Source organism: Leucopleurus acutus (assembly GCF_964270905.1).
Source record: "Leucopleurus acutus genome assembly, chromosome: 1".
Taxonomy (NCBI): Eukaryota; Metazoa; Chordata; class Mammalia; order Artiodactyla; family Delphinidae; genus Leucopleurus; species Leucopleurus acutus.
In genome coordinates, this window is record NC_139142.1 from 122,303,408 (window position 1) to 122,321,249 (window position 17,842).

General features: G+C 35.1%; 1 protein-coding gene across 8 annotated transcripts in view; it reads right to left on the reverse strand.

Moving 5' to 3' along the window:
* The window catches only part of ATOSA (atos homolog A), a 114,852-nt gene that overhangs the window by 7,823 nt on the left and 89,187 nt on the right, over positions 1 to 17,842 (reverse strand). For 5 of the 8 annotated variants that reach the window (XM_082848760.1, XM_082848758.1, XM_082848761.1 and 2 more), the window contains exons 3-10: positions 16,897 to 17,081; positions 15,721 to 15,923; positions 15,315 to 15,440; positions 12,689 to 14,537; positions 10,440 to 10,559; positions 7,167 to 7,246; positions 6,338 to 6,446; positions 2,667 to 2,825 (exon numbers count right to left, since the gene is read on the reverse strand). In XM_082848760.1, coding sequence (XP_082704886.1) covers positions 2,667 to 2,825; positions 6,338 to 6,446; positions 7,167 to 7,246; positions 10,440 to 10,559; positions 12,689 to 14,537; positions 15,315 to 15,440; positions 15,721 to 15,923; positions 16,897 to 17,081 — 2,831 coding nt within the window. The remainder of the gene's footprint in view (positions 1 to 2,666; positions 2,826 to 6,337; positions 6,447 to 7,166; positions 7,247 to 10,439; positions 10,560 to 12,688; positions 14,538 to 15,314; positions 15,441 to 15,720; positions 15,924 to 16,896; positions 17,082 to 17,842) is intronic. The other 3 variants (XM_082848764.1, XM_082848763.1, XM_082848762.1) reach the window with 3 other exon arrangements.

Consider the following 17,842-nt stretch of genomic DNA (forward strand, 5'->3'; position numbering starts at 1 on the left):
GCTTTGAGCTAGTCTAAAAGGAATTATTTAATGAAAAGCCCTGTACTATCTCTACTCCACAAAGACAGAATTCTCTGTGCTAAAATTCCCTTGCAAGTCATTTGTATAATTTGTCATGAGAGGTCCCAAGGTTATTATTAGAGTAACAAATAGGGGTTTGGTGTCTCAGCTCCACTGGTCTGTGATATGTACTATCTTATCAAAACATGATCAGACCTTTGAAAACGACTAAACTACCAAAATACAAATAACACTCCCTACCGAATAAGATTAATTTGATTAATTTACAGTAGGAAAGATCCGTGGTCTAAGATTTGGACTGGGTCATTTGTAAAGGGAACCCATTCCTAATGAGTAAAAACAATTACATATTGGAAAATTTATTAAAGAATATTATCAGAGAAAAGTAAGAAAAAGATTCTTAAAGGATAGACTAACTTAACCTAATTTAGACTCTTTTCAATATTTATTCAAAATCTGTGATCATTTGTGTGTGCTTTCTGGAGACAGAGTGATAAAATCCTTTATCTCTCTTTTTTAAAATTTAATTTAATTAATTAATTTTTTATACAGCAGGTTCTTATTAGTTATCTATTTTGTATATATTAGTGTATATATGTCAATCCCAATCTCCTAGTTCATCCCACCCCCTGACCCCCACTTTCCCCCTAAATCCTTTATCTCTTAATCCTTATTTTTTTAGATGTCAACCAAGGTCAAGAATTAATGTTATTTTGCTTCTTTAAAGCATAGTTCAAATTACCTCTTGCTCATGAATTTCACTCAAAGATAGTTTTTTGAGCTGACTTTCATCCAATTCACTCTTTTACTTGTTTCTAACTCATCCTAATGGTCATCAGGGACTCTGTACACTAATGACCTCAGACCTTATCTTTCCATTCTTTATTACCATGTGCCAATAGAATATCTGAAACTAATGAGACTTCTTGATGTCCCAGTAAAGCAGAATGGCCATCTTTATAGCTATATCCTTTTTTTTTTTTTTTGCGGTACACGGGCCTCTCACTGTTGTGGCCTCTCCCGTTGTGGAGCACAGGCTCCGGACGCGCAGGCTCAGCGGCCATGGCTCACGGGCCCAGCCGCTCCGTGGCATGTGGGATCTTCCCGGACCGGGGCACGAACCCATGTCCCCTGCATCGGCAGGCGGACTCTCAACCACTGCGCCACCAGGGAAGCCCTATAGCTATATTCTAATATTGTAAGCATTCCAGTAAGATACACATTTTTTCTGGTATTGAGCTTATCTCAATGATATTTTCCATTTTATTAATTATCTAAAATTAACAGTTATTTTTTCAAAATTATACTGGAAAGTGGATACATCTTACTATGGTAAATGAGTAACAAGTGGTATATGTGATAACTGGGTAGGCTTGTGAAGAACTGGGCCTCTGTTTTTTATAACAACCACTGTTATGCACCTTTACAATTATGACCCACAAGTGTTATTATTATTGAAAAAAGAAAACTTTGAATAAATGACACCACTGTGCTTTTTAGATCAAAGTATGAAACACCAATCAGACTCTTGATTAAAATTTCACCCTTAGAATGGAATAAGGCTTAGCAACCTTCTGTGAACAAACTACATCAATAATGAGTAGACTGCATTTAGGTCCCTAAAAAACTGTAACTTCTCTTCCTCTGTTGTTTCTCAATTATGCAGAATTTGCTTTTCATAGTTTTTATTAATAACAAAAGACATTGCTGCTAATGTCCTTGAGGAACCTAGAAGGTGGGGGAGAGGGATATTAGAAAGGAAGCAACTGGGTCAGGAGATAAGTTAGGAAATTCAAGTAGCAAGACCAGAGCTGTATATTTCTATGCCTACTGCAATTTGTATTTCTCAAAGTAAGACCTAACATAAAAACCCAGATCTGACTCCGTATTTTATACCATCAATGTAAACTTCTTACAGACTTGCACTGCTAGCCACTAACTTGTCTTTTGGAAAAGGGCTGATAGTAATCACACACCAGGACTTGGTATCATTTTTGCAGTTGAGGGCTTATTTCATCCTCAAATCCACTGGAATAAAAGATGGGAAAGATAAACTTATAGGATCCTAAGGCTCAAGACAGTGCTCTTATTCCTTTTAGCTATTTTACTCTCCACTAAAACATTGGCATGGAGTCAGAAATAGCTAGTATTCTAAAGAACCCTAGGATTGGAAAAAGAATGGTCCAAAGACAAACCAAACAGGAGAAAGGGGGTGAAAGGGCATCACAAAAGCTGTACGTCACCAAATCTTTACCTAAACTCTACTGAGATGAGGATCATAGTGAAGGCAACACTGTTAGGACTAGAGTGCCCAGTAAGCACTTGAGAATCTGCGTGAACTCAGCAAGATATGGAATCACAGTGTCACTAATCAATATTTTATCATTTTTTCATATTACATAGAAACAAGTAAATTTTCAACACAATCCTCAAATGTAATAGAGGATATCTGTTATTAGAGCTTGCTCAGAAAGAAGTTGTGAGGTGTTATTTTGGCATATTCATCTCTATGCAGCCTTCAATCCCCTCTTAGGAAATGCTTTATATTTTCAAGCACCAAAGTAGTACTAAATCTCTTTAAACTTAAAGGTATTTGTCATTAAGATGGTTGATTTTAGCAGAAGAAGACAATTAAAAATACTTGCCATATAAGGAGAGGGAGCATTATCATCAGAAACACTGTAGAATGACACTTCAACTGGAAGAGTCAAATGAGTGGGGCAGAAAACACCACTTGCCCCTACCTCGGCAGTAAAGCCATCAACAATGCCGAGAGGATCTAAACGATAGTTCAAGACAGACTCCTGGAAGGCAAAATAAAAGAATTTTTAAGAAATAAAATTTAAAAGTTAACACATTCATTCCTTCTTTCTATTTAAAGAAATATGTTAGTATGCTTTCTGGCACTAGAAAAGTGGTCACTGCCATTGCCATGCCCTCATTTCAAATGTTCATCTGACCTGAAATCAACCCCCTCCCAAATCAATCTTCTACCATCTTACAAAGTTTGGCCTCCTTACTATTCCAACCCACACTGAACTATCTTTGAACTTCACCATTATTTTTTTTTCACCATTATTTTGATATAATCGTTTAATGAGTTATTCTTATCTCTGTAAAGAAAGTATGCTCTACCAGAGCAGGTATAATATCAGAAATTTTCTTATTCCTCAGAGTATATTTCTACTGTTAGCCACAGAGAAGCACTTGAAAACTTGTTAACAGGTCATATACAGAAGTTCCATCAAAACAGAAAGCCAAGTACTCATAACTTTAACTGAAAAACAACTGCCTCTTAAAAATTGTTGTTGGATGTGACATATGTTTTATTGTTTAGTTTAATTTAAAAAACAGTAAATACACATTGGGAAAAAATTTAAAAGTACATAAATACAAACAACAGAGAAGCTCCTTATCCATCTCTCCCAAGCTCATTTGCTGAGGAAACCACTTTTAACAATTTAGTGTTTATCTTTCCAGGTATGAGAAACATGTTAAACCTTTCACAAGCTCTCCTTCCTATACATATATCAACATATATATGCATACATCAAGAAATGTGAGTAACATTTCTTTGATTCAGTAATTCTTTGAAAAGAAACACTCCAAGCCCTCATGAGTCTAAATTTGAAAGTGGCATCAGCAATTCTCAAGTCCCGTGTCAAAAAGACCAGACCAAGAGACCTATGTTACAACGAGCCTTCTATATCTCCCTCCTGCCCTGCAATCAATCCAATCCATACCCTGCTGATGGGACCTCTCAGTCTCACAGCCTCAGCTCTCTCAACACCAGAAACCTAGCTCAGACCCTCATAACCTCTCCTCTGAACAAATGCAATACCCTCTAATTAGTTATTCCACCTTTAGTGTATCATCTGTATTACTGCCAGAGTTTTTCTTTAAAAAAAAAAAAAAAGTCTTACGTTACCCACCAGGTTAAAAACTTTGTGTTTCTTGATGTCCACAGGATGAAGTCAAATATTCACAGCATGGTATGTAAGGCCCACCCTACATCTCTTACCACAGCTCTCCTCACTTGCACGCAGTCTTATACTCCAGTTCTGGATGATGCTTTTCAATATCACCATGCTCTTTTACTACTTTTACACATATGCCTTTGCACATGTAGCTCCCTTTGTCTAGAATCCCTTGACACGTCTCACACAATTTACTTGGCAAATTCCTACTCAACTTTTGCAACTAAGCTCAAATGACAGCTCCTTAGTAAAACTTTCCCAGTCCCTTAGCAGAGAGAACAAATATATGGAGACTGAGAAAATTTCTATTACAGTGCTAATTACTTCGGTTTATAGATTATTTATATGTCCAACTTCTCCAGCAGACTGTAAACTTCTCTAAGGCAGGCAGTTTATTATTTAGCTTTATATTCCTAGCATATAACATGACACATAGTAGGTACTCAATGTTTCTTAAATAAGAAAAATGTTCTAAGGATGTATGAAAATTTCAGAAAAAGAGCACAAAAATGCTAATGGATAAGGCCAATGATCCAATGTAGTCTATGACTTTATTCAGATTTTTGTGACTTTAAACGAATATATTGTACTAGCATGCATGCTAGGTCCTACTGAGTGCAAAACTACAAGAAAAGGAAATAAAAGGCATACAAATTACCAAGTAAGAAATAAAACTGTCCCTATTTGTAGATGATGTGGGAATCTACATACAAAAATCCGCCCCCTCCAAATCAATAAAATTAATAAGCAAGTTGAGCAAGGTCATAGGTGATTATATATGTTTATACACACATACATATATATATATATACACACACACACACACACATACATATAAAAACACTTATATATATATGTATATTTTTAGCCCCAACTCTCAGCATGCAGGATCTTAGTTCCCCAACCAGGGATCCAACCCATGCCCCCTACAGTGGAAGCATGGAGTCCTAACCACTGGGCTGCCACGGAATTCCCTAAAATCACAGTTGGGAATGTAAATTGGTACAACCACTGTGGAGAACAGTCTGGAGGTTCCTTAAAAAACAAAAAATAGAAGTACCATGTGCCCCAGCAATCCTACTCCTAGGCATACACCCAGAGAAAACCATAATTCAAAAAGATAAGTGCACCCCAATGTTCATTGCAGCACCATTTACAATAGCCAGGACATGGAAGCAACCTAAATGTCCACTGACAGGGGAATGGATAAAAAAGATGTGGTACATATGTACAATGGACTATTACTCAGCCATTAAAAAGAATGAAATAATGCCATTTGCAGTGACATGGATGGACCTAGAGATTGTCACACTGAGTGAAGTAAGTCAGACAGAGAAAGATAAATATCATGTGATATCGCTTATGTGTGGATTCTAAAAAAAGGGTACAAATGAACTTATCTACAAAATAGAAGTACAGTTACAGACGTAGAAAACAAACTTATGGTTACTGGGGGGTAAAGCGGGGGTAGGGATAAATTGGGAGACTGGGATTGACAATATACACACTACTATATATAAAAGAGATAAAACAGATAACTAATTAGGACCTACTGTGTAACAGAGGGAATTCTACTCAATACTCTGTAATGGCCTATATGGGAAAAGTATCTAAAAAAGAGTGCATATATGTATATATATAACTGATTCATTTTGCTGTACACCTGAAACTAACACAACATTGTAAATCAACTACACTCCAATAAAAAATTTTTTTAAATGTCATTTACAGGTTCATGTTTAAGATTGTTTTCTAATTGAAGAAAACTAAACCCTTGATATACTTGATCCCAAGTAGAAGAGTCATTAAATAAAGCAGCACATGTATCAGAGATCTTTAACCATTTGATTTTTTAAAAATAATCTTATTTTATAATAAATTTAGATTTACACAGGAGTTGCAAATATAGTACAAAGAACTATTTGATTTTGAAAATCAGCCTCCTTGATCATGAATCAGCTGCTATCAGCCCACCATCATCCTTCCTGGGTCCCAGAACCAGTTTTACCAGGTAAGAAGGTGTGGTCAAGTCTACTTTCCAGCTCGAGTAACGGATACCTCCATCCAACCTGATTTCACCTAAGTCCTGCATCTCCTCCACCAGCTACCCAATTCTAAAATGTCACTGCCAACAATTCTCCCAACTTTACTTCTCATGAAAAGGAAAGGAAAAAGGGATAAGGAAAAAAGAAGAAGGGAAAGGAAAGGAAAGGAGGTGATTTCAAGGCTTTAGAAAAATATAATCCATTTATTTCCTTTTTAAGAACAAATGACATAAATGACACCATGGGTCTAGGTTAGGAAACTTCAACTCTTAAAATAGTTTCAAAAAACATTACCTCAAAATTTCCTAAGAGACTAAGACTTGTTATAGGTGGAGCACTAGAACTCAGAAATGGTTTTTCATGAATATCTGGATCATCTTCAATGTTTAAACATGGTCGAGGACTATTTAAAAAAAGAACAAATCAGCAAATGGACATATTAACAACAGTATTTTCTAATTCACTTTTGTACAAATTAAATTAGGAGGATCTGATCAATTTTACTTAAACTACCATAATAAAAAATTAATGTAACCAAATTTTAAGATATGAAATATCTCATTTTAAATTCCTGATTAGATTTTATAATTTTTGTTATAATATTTGATAAAGAATATAAATAACATCCTAGGTTTCAAGGTGGAATTTATAACATATCACATAGCAGCATCTACTGGAAATATATAATATTGTAATGCAGTCTTCTATATCAATCTTCATTTTAAGTTAAAAATTAGAATACAAAGGCAAACTTATGTGACTAAGGAATATAATGAGAGTATTATTTGTCAACATGGAACAAATTGCCAAGGCTTTTTTGCAAAGGAGTATAAGACAAAGGAGGAGGTGAATGACCAGAAACAGACAAACCCACTTAAATGTTAAAACCAATGTAAGTGTTTGTTTATCATAATGACTACTGTATAGTTAGTTACTCATCATCTTAATTTCTCCCTCACTCATCCTTAATAACTGTATGTGTGAAATCATCTTGAAAATGATAAACTGAAAAATGGGATTCCTGTTCAAAGTTTGATTTTCAGAGTCAACATTATTTACTGTGAAAGGCTAGAATTTTGTGCAAGATTATTTCATATACACTAATGAATTTTAAGATAAATACCTTCTAGATGATAAGCTTTTCAGATGCAGTAATGAAGAATCCAGATTAAAGCAACCTGATTGTGCCTTTCTTTGAGGAACCTAAGGTTAAAATAATCACTTGTTAGGTTTCAAAAGAATTTCAGAAGACTATAATTTTTTTCTTGAATTGACAGAACAATTTTCAAATGAAAGTTAAGCATATCTTAAAAGATAATAAAACTTCTCTCCTAACAGCTTATTAAAATCATGCTCTTTATTACATATTGTCCCTATGTCCTCATTTTATTAACTAGTTTGGAAAAAAAGATGATTAATAAAAGCACTTTTACTAGGTTTTTATTTTTTTCTTTTTTTGGCCAACCGCACTTCGGAAACTTAGTTCCCCAACCAGGGATTGAACCCTGGCCACAGCAGTGAAAGCGCTGAGTCTAAATCACTGGACCGCCATGGAATTCCCTCGGTTTTGATTTTTTAAGAACCAGAACCAGTTTTTTCTAAAACCAAATCTTACATGTAATCCCAACATATAATATAATAAGACTTTTACTTTTTTACTTCATATACTTCTGTATTGACGGGGTAGGAATAAATGATTAATAGCTTTACAATAAAAGGGGGAAAAAAAGAATTAAATGGCGATGGGAGTCTGGGGTCCTGACAACTCTACTGTTCTTTTAACCGTCCCTACCCGACTGCACATTTCCAAGAACCCTGGCTGGGGCTTCACAGAGAATAGGTTTGAAAAATACTACTGTGGATTTTTAACCACTATTGTATAACAAATTACATTTAAGACAAACCACCAACTAGCTAAAAATAATCTAAAAATGAAAGACCCAAGTGTAAATTAAAGGTAAAATCACATACAACATACAAGTTAGACGGATTTGTCTCTAGAATTAATGTTAAATATGTATAAAGTATCTGAGTGATTGGTCTAATTTGTGACTAAGAAACAGATGATACTGAAAGTCTAAAAAACCTCAATATTTTTGAGAGTTGTACAAGCGCACCATTCTATATTTTGGAGTTAGAACTTAATGTGAAATCTTCAATCCAAATTCTCATGTCTTCAATTCAGGAAAGTTTTCTACTTTCATTTCTTCCAATACTGCATTTTCCTCATTCCATCTAGCCTTCCTTTTGGAATTTCTACTAGGCTTATACTGAACATCTCATTTTATCCTCCAGGGCTCTTTCATATTTTACCATTTCTCTTCCCTTCTGCACTTTATTCTAGGTGCTTTCTTAATACGTGTCTATCCATTGACTAAATCTCTATTCAGCTGATTCCAGTCCACCATTTAATCCATGTGTATGTGTATGTGCACGTGTGTGTACACTTCAATTATATTTTTCATATTTTTAATTTCTATTTTTCCAATCCCACATGTTCTCTTATCTCAGTTCCCTGTCTTTATCTTCATTTATCTCTTGGAACATACATTCACTCATTCATTCATTTATTTATGTTAAAATCTTTATTGGAGTAATTGCTTTACAATGCTGTGTTAGTTTTTGCTGTATAACAAAGTGAATCAGCTATACATAAACATATAACCCCGTATCTCCTCCCTCTTGTATCTCCCTCCCTCCCACCCTCCCTATCCCACCCCTCTAGATGGACACAAAGCACCAAGATGATCTCCCTGTCTTGAAACGTTTTAAAAAGAATTATTTCTGATTCTCTTTCAAGTTGCTCTGATAACAGGATTCCTAAATATGAATTTTCCCACTTCTTCTTGCTGATTCTTTTAAGGTGCTTTGTAATTTTAATTCCCCTGAGATCATCCTCAGTAAGAGTTATCTTCCATGAAAATAAATCCTTGGTGCCATGGGTAATAGATGTGGGATAGTTTCATGTTTTCTCATAGACAGCACAAATTCAGAACCCCCTAACCATGGGTGACTTAGGCTTAGGTCCAAATTCTTTTGGGGGCTTCTTTTCCCATCTACTCTATCCCTCCTATTGCACCCCTTCAGTAAATAGGTGATTTCATTTCTCTTCTCCCATTTCTAGAATGGCAGTCCTCACCTGTTTCTGGCTTTATGGAGTTTGGTTTTAGGTCCCAGCTATGACCGGTGTAGACCTGACTCCTGATCCAGCAGGAACATTAAACCCTAGCACTATATTAGATTTAGATATCCTAGAAGGTCATAATTTGCCCCAAGTTAGTTTCGGAGATTTATCTTTCTTGCTCTTACACTATATTATGTATTTAAAAGTTGTGTTATATTTTGTCCAGGAGTTTTGTGTTTGGGAAGGAGGAAGGATCTTCTTGTATTAACTCAGTCCACCACATTGAACAGAAGTCTGTAGTGCTTTTTACACCAGCATGATGCTGTAAGTTTTTTCCTCATCACTTGGGCATTTTGAAAGCACCTCATACGTAGGTCAAACATTTGGGGTTATTTTAAATTGTTTAGAATTCAACTTCCCTAAAATAAACACCTAAGGTCCAAGTTACAAATTTAAAACTAAATCTCTTATTCAAGAATTAATTTTTGAAAATATGCTAGATATTGCATGCTTTGAGTTTACTTAAAAAAACTCACATAAAAACAAAAATTATGTCAATAGCAAAAATAAACATGTTTTTAGTTTACTAGGATATTGACTGCTTACCTCTGGTTTAACTGAAATGGCAGCTTTAGCGACTATCAAATGCTTACCAGGAATGATACTAATCATCTTCCCAACACTAAGGTAGACATTATCACCCGTTTTTCAGATGAGGAAACTGAGGCTCAGAGAGACAATATTCCTCACCTAATGTCACACAGCTAGGGTGAAGTCAGCATGATGCCAAAGCGAGGTTCTTAACCATCACACTCAGATCTATAAATTTATTGGTAAATGTAGAGTGGGGAAACGTCTCAAAATAAGACGATTAACTGCACAGGTCACAAGTCAAAGACAGCCACAAATATGATTCCCAGATGATTCAGCTGGTGGTGTCAACCAGCCACAGTACTATGATACAAATCTATTTAGAGAAAATCCACTTTACACTAAGTATTTTCTTTACATTAGTGAGAATTAATATGCTGGACAAAAGAATTTCAGAGAAATTTTATAATCCTAATACAATAAATTCATTTTTATTCATTTTTTCTGCCTTTTTCCATATTAACATTTAGCTATTAAATGTATCAAAAAATAAAACGTTTTCCCACTAGAAATTTATTTTGAAGGTATTTAAATTTTTTCAATTAAAATTTGGATAAAGTGATTTGCAAACATTTTACATGTTTTGCAAGTCTAAACATAAAATAAGAGAAAAACACTTACAGGACTGGAAAGAAGAGGCAATCCAGTTCGAGGATGAAAGGCTCTGGTTGAGGTTCCATCCAAGGAATGAAAATTATGTTTCTGCCAGACACTTGAGTGTTTAAGTGGTATAGTTCTCTGCTAGGAAAAGATTTAGATTTTAATGGCAATATTTAAAATTTTTTTGTTTCTAGATTTATTCTTAACATCTACTGAGATATTACATCCTTGGTGGTAAAGCTAACAACCTATATAACTATCTATACACACATATATATACACTTTAATCAAAAAACAGTGTTTAAGAGTTTTTTCTAAGATGATGAATAAACTCAAATATTCTAAAAAAAAGTATGTCCAAACACAATTGCCTTATCAACATATTTATCAAAACTCAGTCTGGGCTTCCCTGGTGGTGCAGTGGTTAAGAATCCGCCTGCCAATGCAGAGGACAAGGGGTTCAATCCCTGGCCCGGGAAGATCCCACATGCTGTGGAGCAACTAAGCCCGTGCACAACTACTGAGCCTGTGCTATAGAGCCCACGAGCCACAACTACTGAAGCCCGTGTGCCTAGAGCCCGTGCTCTGCAACAAGAGAAGCCACTGCAATAAGAAGCCCTTGCACCTCAACCAAGAGTAGCTCCTGCTCACCACAGCTAGGGAAAGCTCACGCACAGCAATGAAGACCCAATACAGCCAAAAATAAAAACAAATAAATAAATAAGTTTATTTAAAAAAAAAACAACTCAGTCTATCATCTAGTAAGCTAATATTCAATTCTTTTAATCTGTGAAAAAAAAACTCACAGAAAAAAATTAGTAAAATATTCTAAAATATAAAACTATGTCAGTAGCAAGAGCCATTCTCAGAAAATATAATTTGGTACAGCATGATACAAAAATTTAAATGTGAATTTTAAAATATACTTAACACAGTCACAGTATCATGTTTTTGAAGTGATATAAGAAATAGACTAATTCTTAAGAATTTAAAATGGCAAATTTATACCCAGAAATAAAAAATGCATAAAAACACATGAATAAAAATCAGAGAAGAATAATTGGGGTCCTGGCTCTACCATTTACTAGCTTTATGACCTTGGGCAAGTTACTTAACCTCTCTGGGCCTAGAGTTCTCATTTGTAAACTGGAGTTAGTAATAGCGCCTAACCTCAGAGCGTAGTGAAAGGATTTAGTAAGCCAGCATGTATAAAACATTCAGAAGAGTGCCTGGGCACCCAGTAAATGCTATATAATTATATTTAAAGTAAGTGTATGAAAAAACAAATCTTAGTGGCTTGAAAAATACCATGGTCAAAGTAAGTCTCCCTATTAGGTACCAGAAAGGATCGTGAAAAGCTAGTATTCTTAAGGCCAGGGTAGGTTTTTGTGACAATTATAGTTTTAGGAAATTGGAAACTGTCATTTGATTAAACCCATGTGTTAGAAAGAGATCGTCTGTTGAAAAATATTAATTGAAAACATGGCATACTTTTAAGACTCTAATGTCCGGCAAAACTAATTTGTATGATAAAGAAGATGAATCAAGGTCATTCAGATTTGGATCGAGGCAGTTAAGTAGTTTTCCATATAACTGAGATATAAATTTGTGATACTTCTTGGAAAAATAAAGGAAATTTAAGCCTTGTAATAATTTTCTAAAGTTAAAAAGTGATTTGGTAGACAAATAAAATGGAACTAACTTAAATATCTTTGATTTAGGTAGTGCATTAAAAGCTTACAAAATGTTTAAAGATCTATAATTTGATTATCACCACAACTATAAGCAAAAGATATTCATCGTTCTTATTTTAAAATCGAGGAGACTGAGGATTTTACAAGTTACGTGATTTATTCAGCTTCACTCAAGGACCAAATTGTCAGGACTGAAACTTGGGTATTCTGACCAACAGCCCAGTGATTTCACTATAGGTATTCCTAGGCATAACACAATGGGCAGGCACACTGCTTGTACTAGGCCAGAGCTGCTATCAAACAATACCTTAAGCTAATGATACAAGTTTCATTTCTGACTCTTATTTACTCTCCAGCAACTGTTCACAGTATTAAAATAAACAAAAAGAGGCAACAGGAAGAATTTACCTAGCATTTGCTCTGAAGTGGGTGGGTTATTTACAAGGATGTTTATTATATCAGACAGTGAGTTCTATAGATAATGGGCATCTTGGGCCTAACTAGATCTCCCGTAAACAAAGTTCAAACCATAACAAATGTTTGAGGATTACATTTGAAATGTTAGATATTACCTACCAATACCTCTTTATTTTTCAGGCGTTCACACGTAAACAAACAGTCTTTTATATTCTTCCTCTGAGAACAGTTTTGAGATTTTTCATCAACTGGATCTTCTTTCTTATCCTGTTCATTGTTTAATTGGTTTGGCTTTTTGCATTTGAAACCTTCACTATCTTTATTGAGGTAATTTTCTATACTATTAAGTTGAGTATTTTGTTCGCATGACTTAGGCTTTTTTGAGTCTTTATCTGAGCACTCATTTGCATGTTTGTTCAAATATCCAGACATTTCCAACACAGTAACATTTATTTTCGAGTCATTTTTTTTTGAATGATCAAACTGGTGATTGTTAAAAGATTCTGGATTATAATTTTCATTTATTATTATTTTGTCCTTATACTTATTTGTGCAAATCTGTTTGTCAATACTGTTACATTTTGAATACTGTTTATTGATTTCATTGTCAATTTCTTGTTCCTTAAATTGACACTCAGAAAGTGTGTTTTCCAATCTGATTGTGAAATCTAAGTTATCTTCTTTGCAAAGAGACATATTTGAAGGATTCATTAAACCAGTGGCTTTGTTCTGTGTCTCTTGAAATGTACTTTGGATTTCACTAGGATTGTTCTGATGCAGATTTCGTCTTGTTTGAGGTTTCAAAGAAGGCTTGACATTACTATTGCATTTAAAAGAACTAAAATGTTTATTAGGTGTTAAGTGTTTCCCTTCACTGATGTTATCTAACAAGGAAAATTTTGTATCAGAAATGGAAACAGAGGTGTCATCCTTGTTTTTCTTCAACAAATTTCTGTCTTCATAGGAACTCCTAAACACTTTAGAAGGAACTGAACTGGAGTCCTGAATGTTGAATGATTGCCGGGGCATGTGAGGTGCTGTTGGATCAATGTGCTCCAAGTGCTGAGCAATCCTTGCAATGACATCTTGCCGCTCCTGGAGTAAAGAGCTTATCAAAGGATTAATCTCACCAACAGACTGATCAGAATGAAGACCATTAGAAATGCAAGTGTCACTTCGAGGAGTTTCTGGTTTTACTCGAATTTTCCCTTCATTGGTGTCTTCTGAGGAGGTGAGCGCTGGATTACCAAAAGAAATGGAGAACGTTTCTTTACATTTTCTCACATTTTCATTTTCTTGTGAAACCCGGAAAAGCTTTGAATTAAGTGAACTAGATTCTTGTGTATTAAGTGGATGTCCAGAAACATGTGAAGTGCTTGGATCACAATGAATCAAATGCTGAGCTATTCTTGCAATAACTTCTTGTCGCTCCTGAATTAAAGAGCCTATTAAAGGATTAGTCTCACCAACTGACTGCCAGGAACTCTGGCGGCTAGATTCACTAGAATCAATCACTGAAAATGATTTTAAAGTTCTCACTGATGTTTCATGTGACTTTTTATCTCCTATACCACTGAAGCCCAGAATATTGCCTTGAGATGTTCCATAGTCAGATTTACCACTAGTGCCTGGATATAGTTTGACATTTTTGACAGCTGCAGTATATTCTGGAGTTGTGCCATTTTTTGCATGCAATATTATGCTTTCGGGTGCCATGGTCCAAGTTTGTTTGCTACACAGACGCTGTGAACTGTTTGTACTACATTGCTCTGCTTCAGTAGAATTTCGGTGCTGATGGGTTTTAAGTTCATGGTCTTGAACTCTTTTCTCAAAAAGGCCAATATTAGTGTGAATACTACAGGTCAAAACTGGATAATTAGATTGTCTGGGCAAGGACTGAACACTGACTTTCAAGGCCACATTGTGAGACACATTGGGAACAGGAAACACATGTTCAATTGGAGTTTGTGAAAAATTCCACTGTAGGTCTACATCAGCAGCACTGATTCTAGAATCACACACAAAAAAATGGAATCAATGGATTATAAAACATATCATTATTATATGTTATTAAAAAATGTTAAACAGTCATATACTTACCTTTGTTTGCATTAATTACTATTGAGATTTTATTTTAACCTACTTTACCATGCATGTCATTCTAACAAAACCAACATAAATAGATTATACCTGTAATAGAGACCATCTTCTTTTTAAGAACACTATTCTATTAAAGCATTAAAGCTCAAAAATACTATAATTTAAAATTAGTTGTCAAAACAGAAAAAAGGACTTTCCATTTACTACTAAATAAATGGATTCAGCTAATTCTGTTGCGCATGGTGATTAAGAGATACTCTCTATCTCACGGCCACCTGCCTAAAGAGACAGTTAAGACAGTTGTTCAGCAGCCTGTGTGTTTATAATTTTCAGAATCTAAAAATTAGGTCTACCATTATGGAAATTCAGCAAGCCAGAAAGTTTTTCCATTTTATTTATAATGGTGGTACATTCTCATTGTTAGTTCTGTAAAGTAAGCTAAAAAGTTCTCTGAAAACTATTCTACACCAGATTTAACCCAAGAAGCAAAATACATGTTGAGTCATATCTAAATTTCTCCAACTTGTTTTGAAAAACAAGTAAAGTTTTTAATTTTTAATTTCAGTAAATTTTGTCCACTTATATTTAGAAATGAAGGATATATACTGCCTAAAAGGTAAAATGTCATTCAGTAGCTAACCACTGTAGCTGAGTACACATTGTCCTTTTTCTGCCCTAGACATACCTGTAAATAATATTTCGTGGAATAGCACCATGAGAAACACTCAGCCAAGCACTTAATTGAGAAAAAAACACAAATGAGCGGACAGCCAATAGGAGAGTCTTCTCTTCAATAAATCGATCGCCACTCCTAAGGGAAGTAAAAAAGCATCATCTAAATGTCAACAAGTACAAAATGGCTAAATTTTAGAAAGATAAAAGCTGAAATAAACATATCACTCAGGACATGTGCTTTCAAGAGTATAAGAGTGCATTTACCAGTGTCACTTGAAGTCACATAAGTACTAAATATGTAAATTTTACTACATAAATAGAGGGACTCAAAGATATGATATATTATTAAAATAATTTATAGAAAGTAATAGAAAACCTGATTTACAAAGGACAACTTCAAACTCTGTTCAACTTACTGTCGAGGAACTGGCTCCAATATCCATCTTTCTAATAATAACGCATCTTGCTTAATTGCAGGATCGTTTAGATCAATCCCTTCTGTGGTGGGCCCATCGTCACTGTAGCAGCAATCTGGTAGTAGCATCACTTCCACCATGATTGGAAGGTTATTCTTCCACAACAATGCGACCTCAGACCTAGTTCTTCGGGCTTGGCGACACTTGGAGAAGATGGAGATAAGCAAAATGGCTCAAGAGCCCACCCAATTTTATATTTAAATTTGAAAAATATAATTGTAAAGCAGACATCTGTATGAAAATGAGTTGCCTATTGCAGGGCTCAGCTCAGGCTTGTCTGCCTATTTAGGTTTCCTCATTAAACAATGCATCAGCACTAGGAGCTCTAGAGTGTGGGGATTAGTAGCAAACAACAATTATGATGCAAATTTTCTCCGGGGAGGATATCTTTGCTCTATTTTGCAGAAAAAGAACTGCCATGCCCAATGTCTGACAGGTCTCAAGATGGCCCAGCCTCGCCTCATTTGTTAATTACATCATCATTAATTAGAGGAAAGATTCATTCTAAGATCAAAATATTAAAAACTCATTTTCATTAAACACTCAAAGTAGACAACATTTTTAGAAGTTTAAAATTTTGGACTACAGTTAAGAGACTAACTGGGAGGAAAATCCTTACAGCAAATTATACGCTACATATCAAAATAAATATTTTTAACAGTATTCTACAAAAACATTAATGATAGCAAAAAGTATCCTCCCAGTAAAAAGGGGAGGGATATAAGAGGGAAAGTGATTAATGTGGGGCAAATAATTATGAACATCAATCTATTAAATAAACAAGAACACAAAGTTGATGAACCAGGGCTGAGACTAAAACTAAAGAAAAGCTAATTCATAGTAACAAAGATAATCTTAAATCTGGGTGTGTGTGGAGGCAGGTATGAAACTGGCTGCCCACCTGCCTGCTGATGGAAAAGCTACCTACTGTGGCCTTTTAGAGCCTTGTTTACAGCCAAAATTATTAGCTGCACTTCAGGATTAGTACCTTTTCTTTATGTCGTGACCAATTTTATACTTAAATGTGAACATTATAATTGTGATTTAACAAAGTCAATGACAGAATTTAAACAGGTTTATATAAAAGATAAAAAGCATTCAAAACACAATTCTCACCTGGGCCAGCTTATCACTACATTCATGTTTGCTAGTTACTGGGTAACAGGACTGTGCTGGAGGGCAATGGAAACTTTCCGTCCGACCTTTAACAGAACATTCAGGTGTTCGTCCTTCTGTTATTAACAAGGCCAGAGAGACCAAGAACTCCTCTGCATCATATTCAAAATATTCATCCAGACTATCTGGTATCAAAAAAAAGAAAGAAAGAAAGATGGGTCCTTGCTTTAAGGTATTCTTGACAAGAACTCTTTTCTTTTTTTTAACATCTGTATTGGAGTATAACTGCTTTACAAGAACTCATTTTTTTATGTCTAAAATAACTAATGCCATAGCCCAAATTCAAGTATATTCACTAACAAAGAGTGAAAAGAAAATAAAAGTGAGGCAATTAAAATACAATAAACTCTTGGTACTTCCCTGGTGGCGCAGTGGTTAAGAATGCGCCTGCCAGTGCAGGGGACACGGGTTCGAGCCTTGGTGCGGGAAGATCCCACATGTCACGGAGCAACGAAGCCCGTGCGCCACAACTACTGAGCCTGTGCTCTAGAGCCCATGTGCCACAACTACTGAGACCGTGAGCCACAAGTACTGAAGCCCACGCTCCTAGAGCCCGTGCTCTGCAATAAGAGAAGCCACTGCAATGAGAAGCCCGAGCACCGCAATGAAGAGTAGCCCCCCCTCACCGCAACTACAGAAAGCCTGTACGCAGAAACGAAGACCCAACGCAGCCAAAATAAATAAATAAACAAACTTATTAAAAAAACCCAATAAACTCTTAATTCACAAGGTACAGAAGTCAGATGATGATGGATAATTCAAAATTTCATTTAAGACAAAGCCGGTTAAAATTACGGCATAAAATTGTTTTTATGTAAACTTCAATTAAAATGTTTAAGATTTAGGAGTACATTTATAATCTTTTAGATAATGATATTTTTGGACA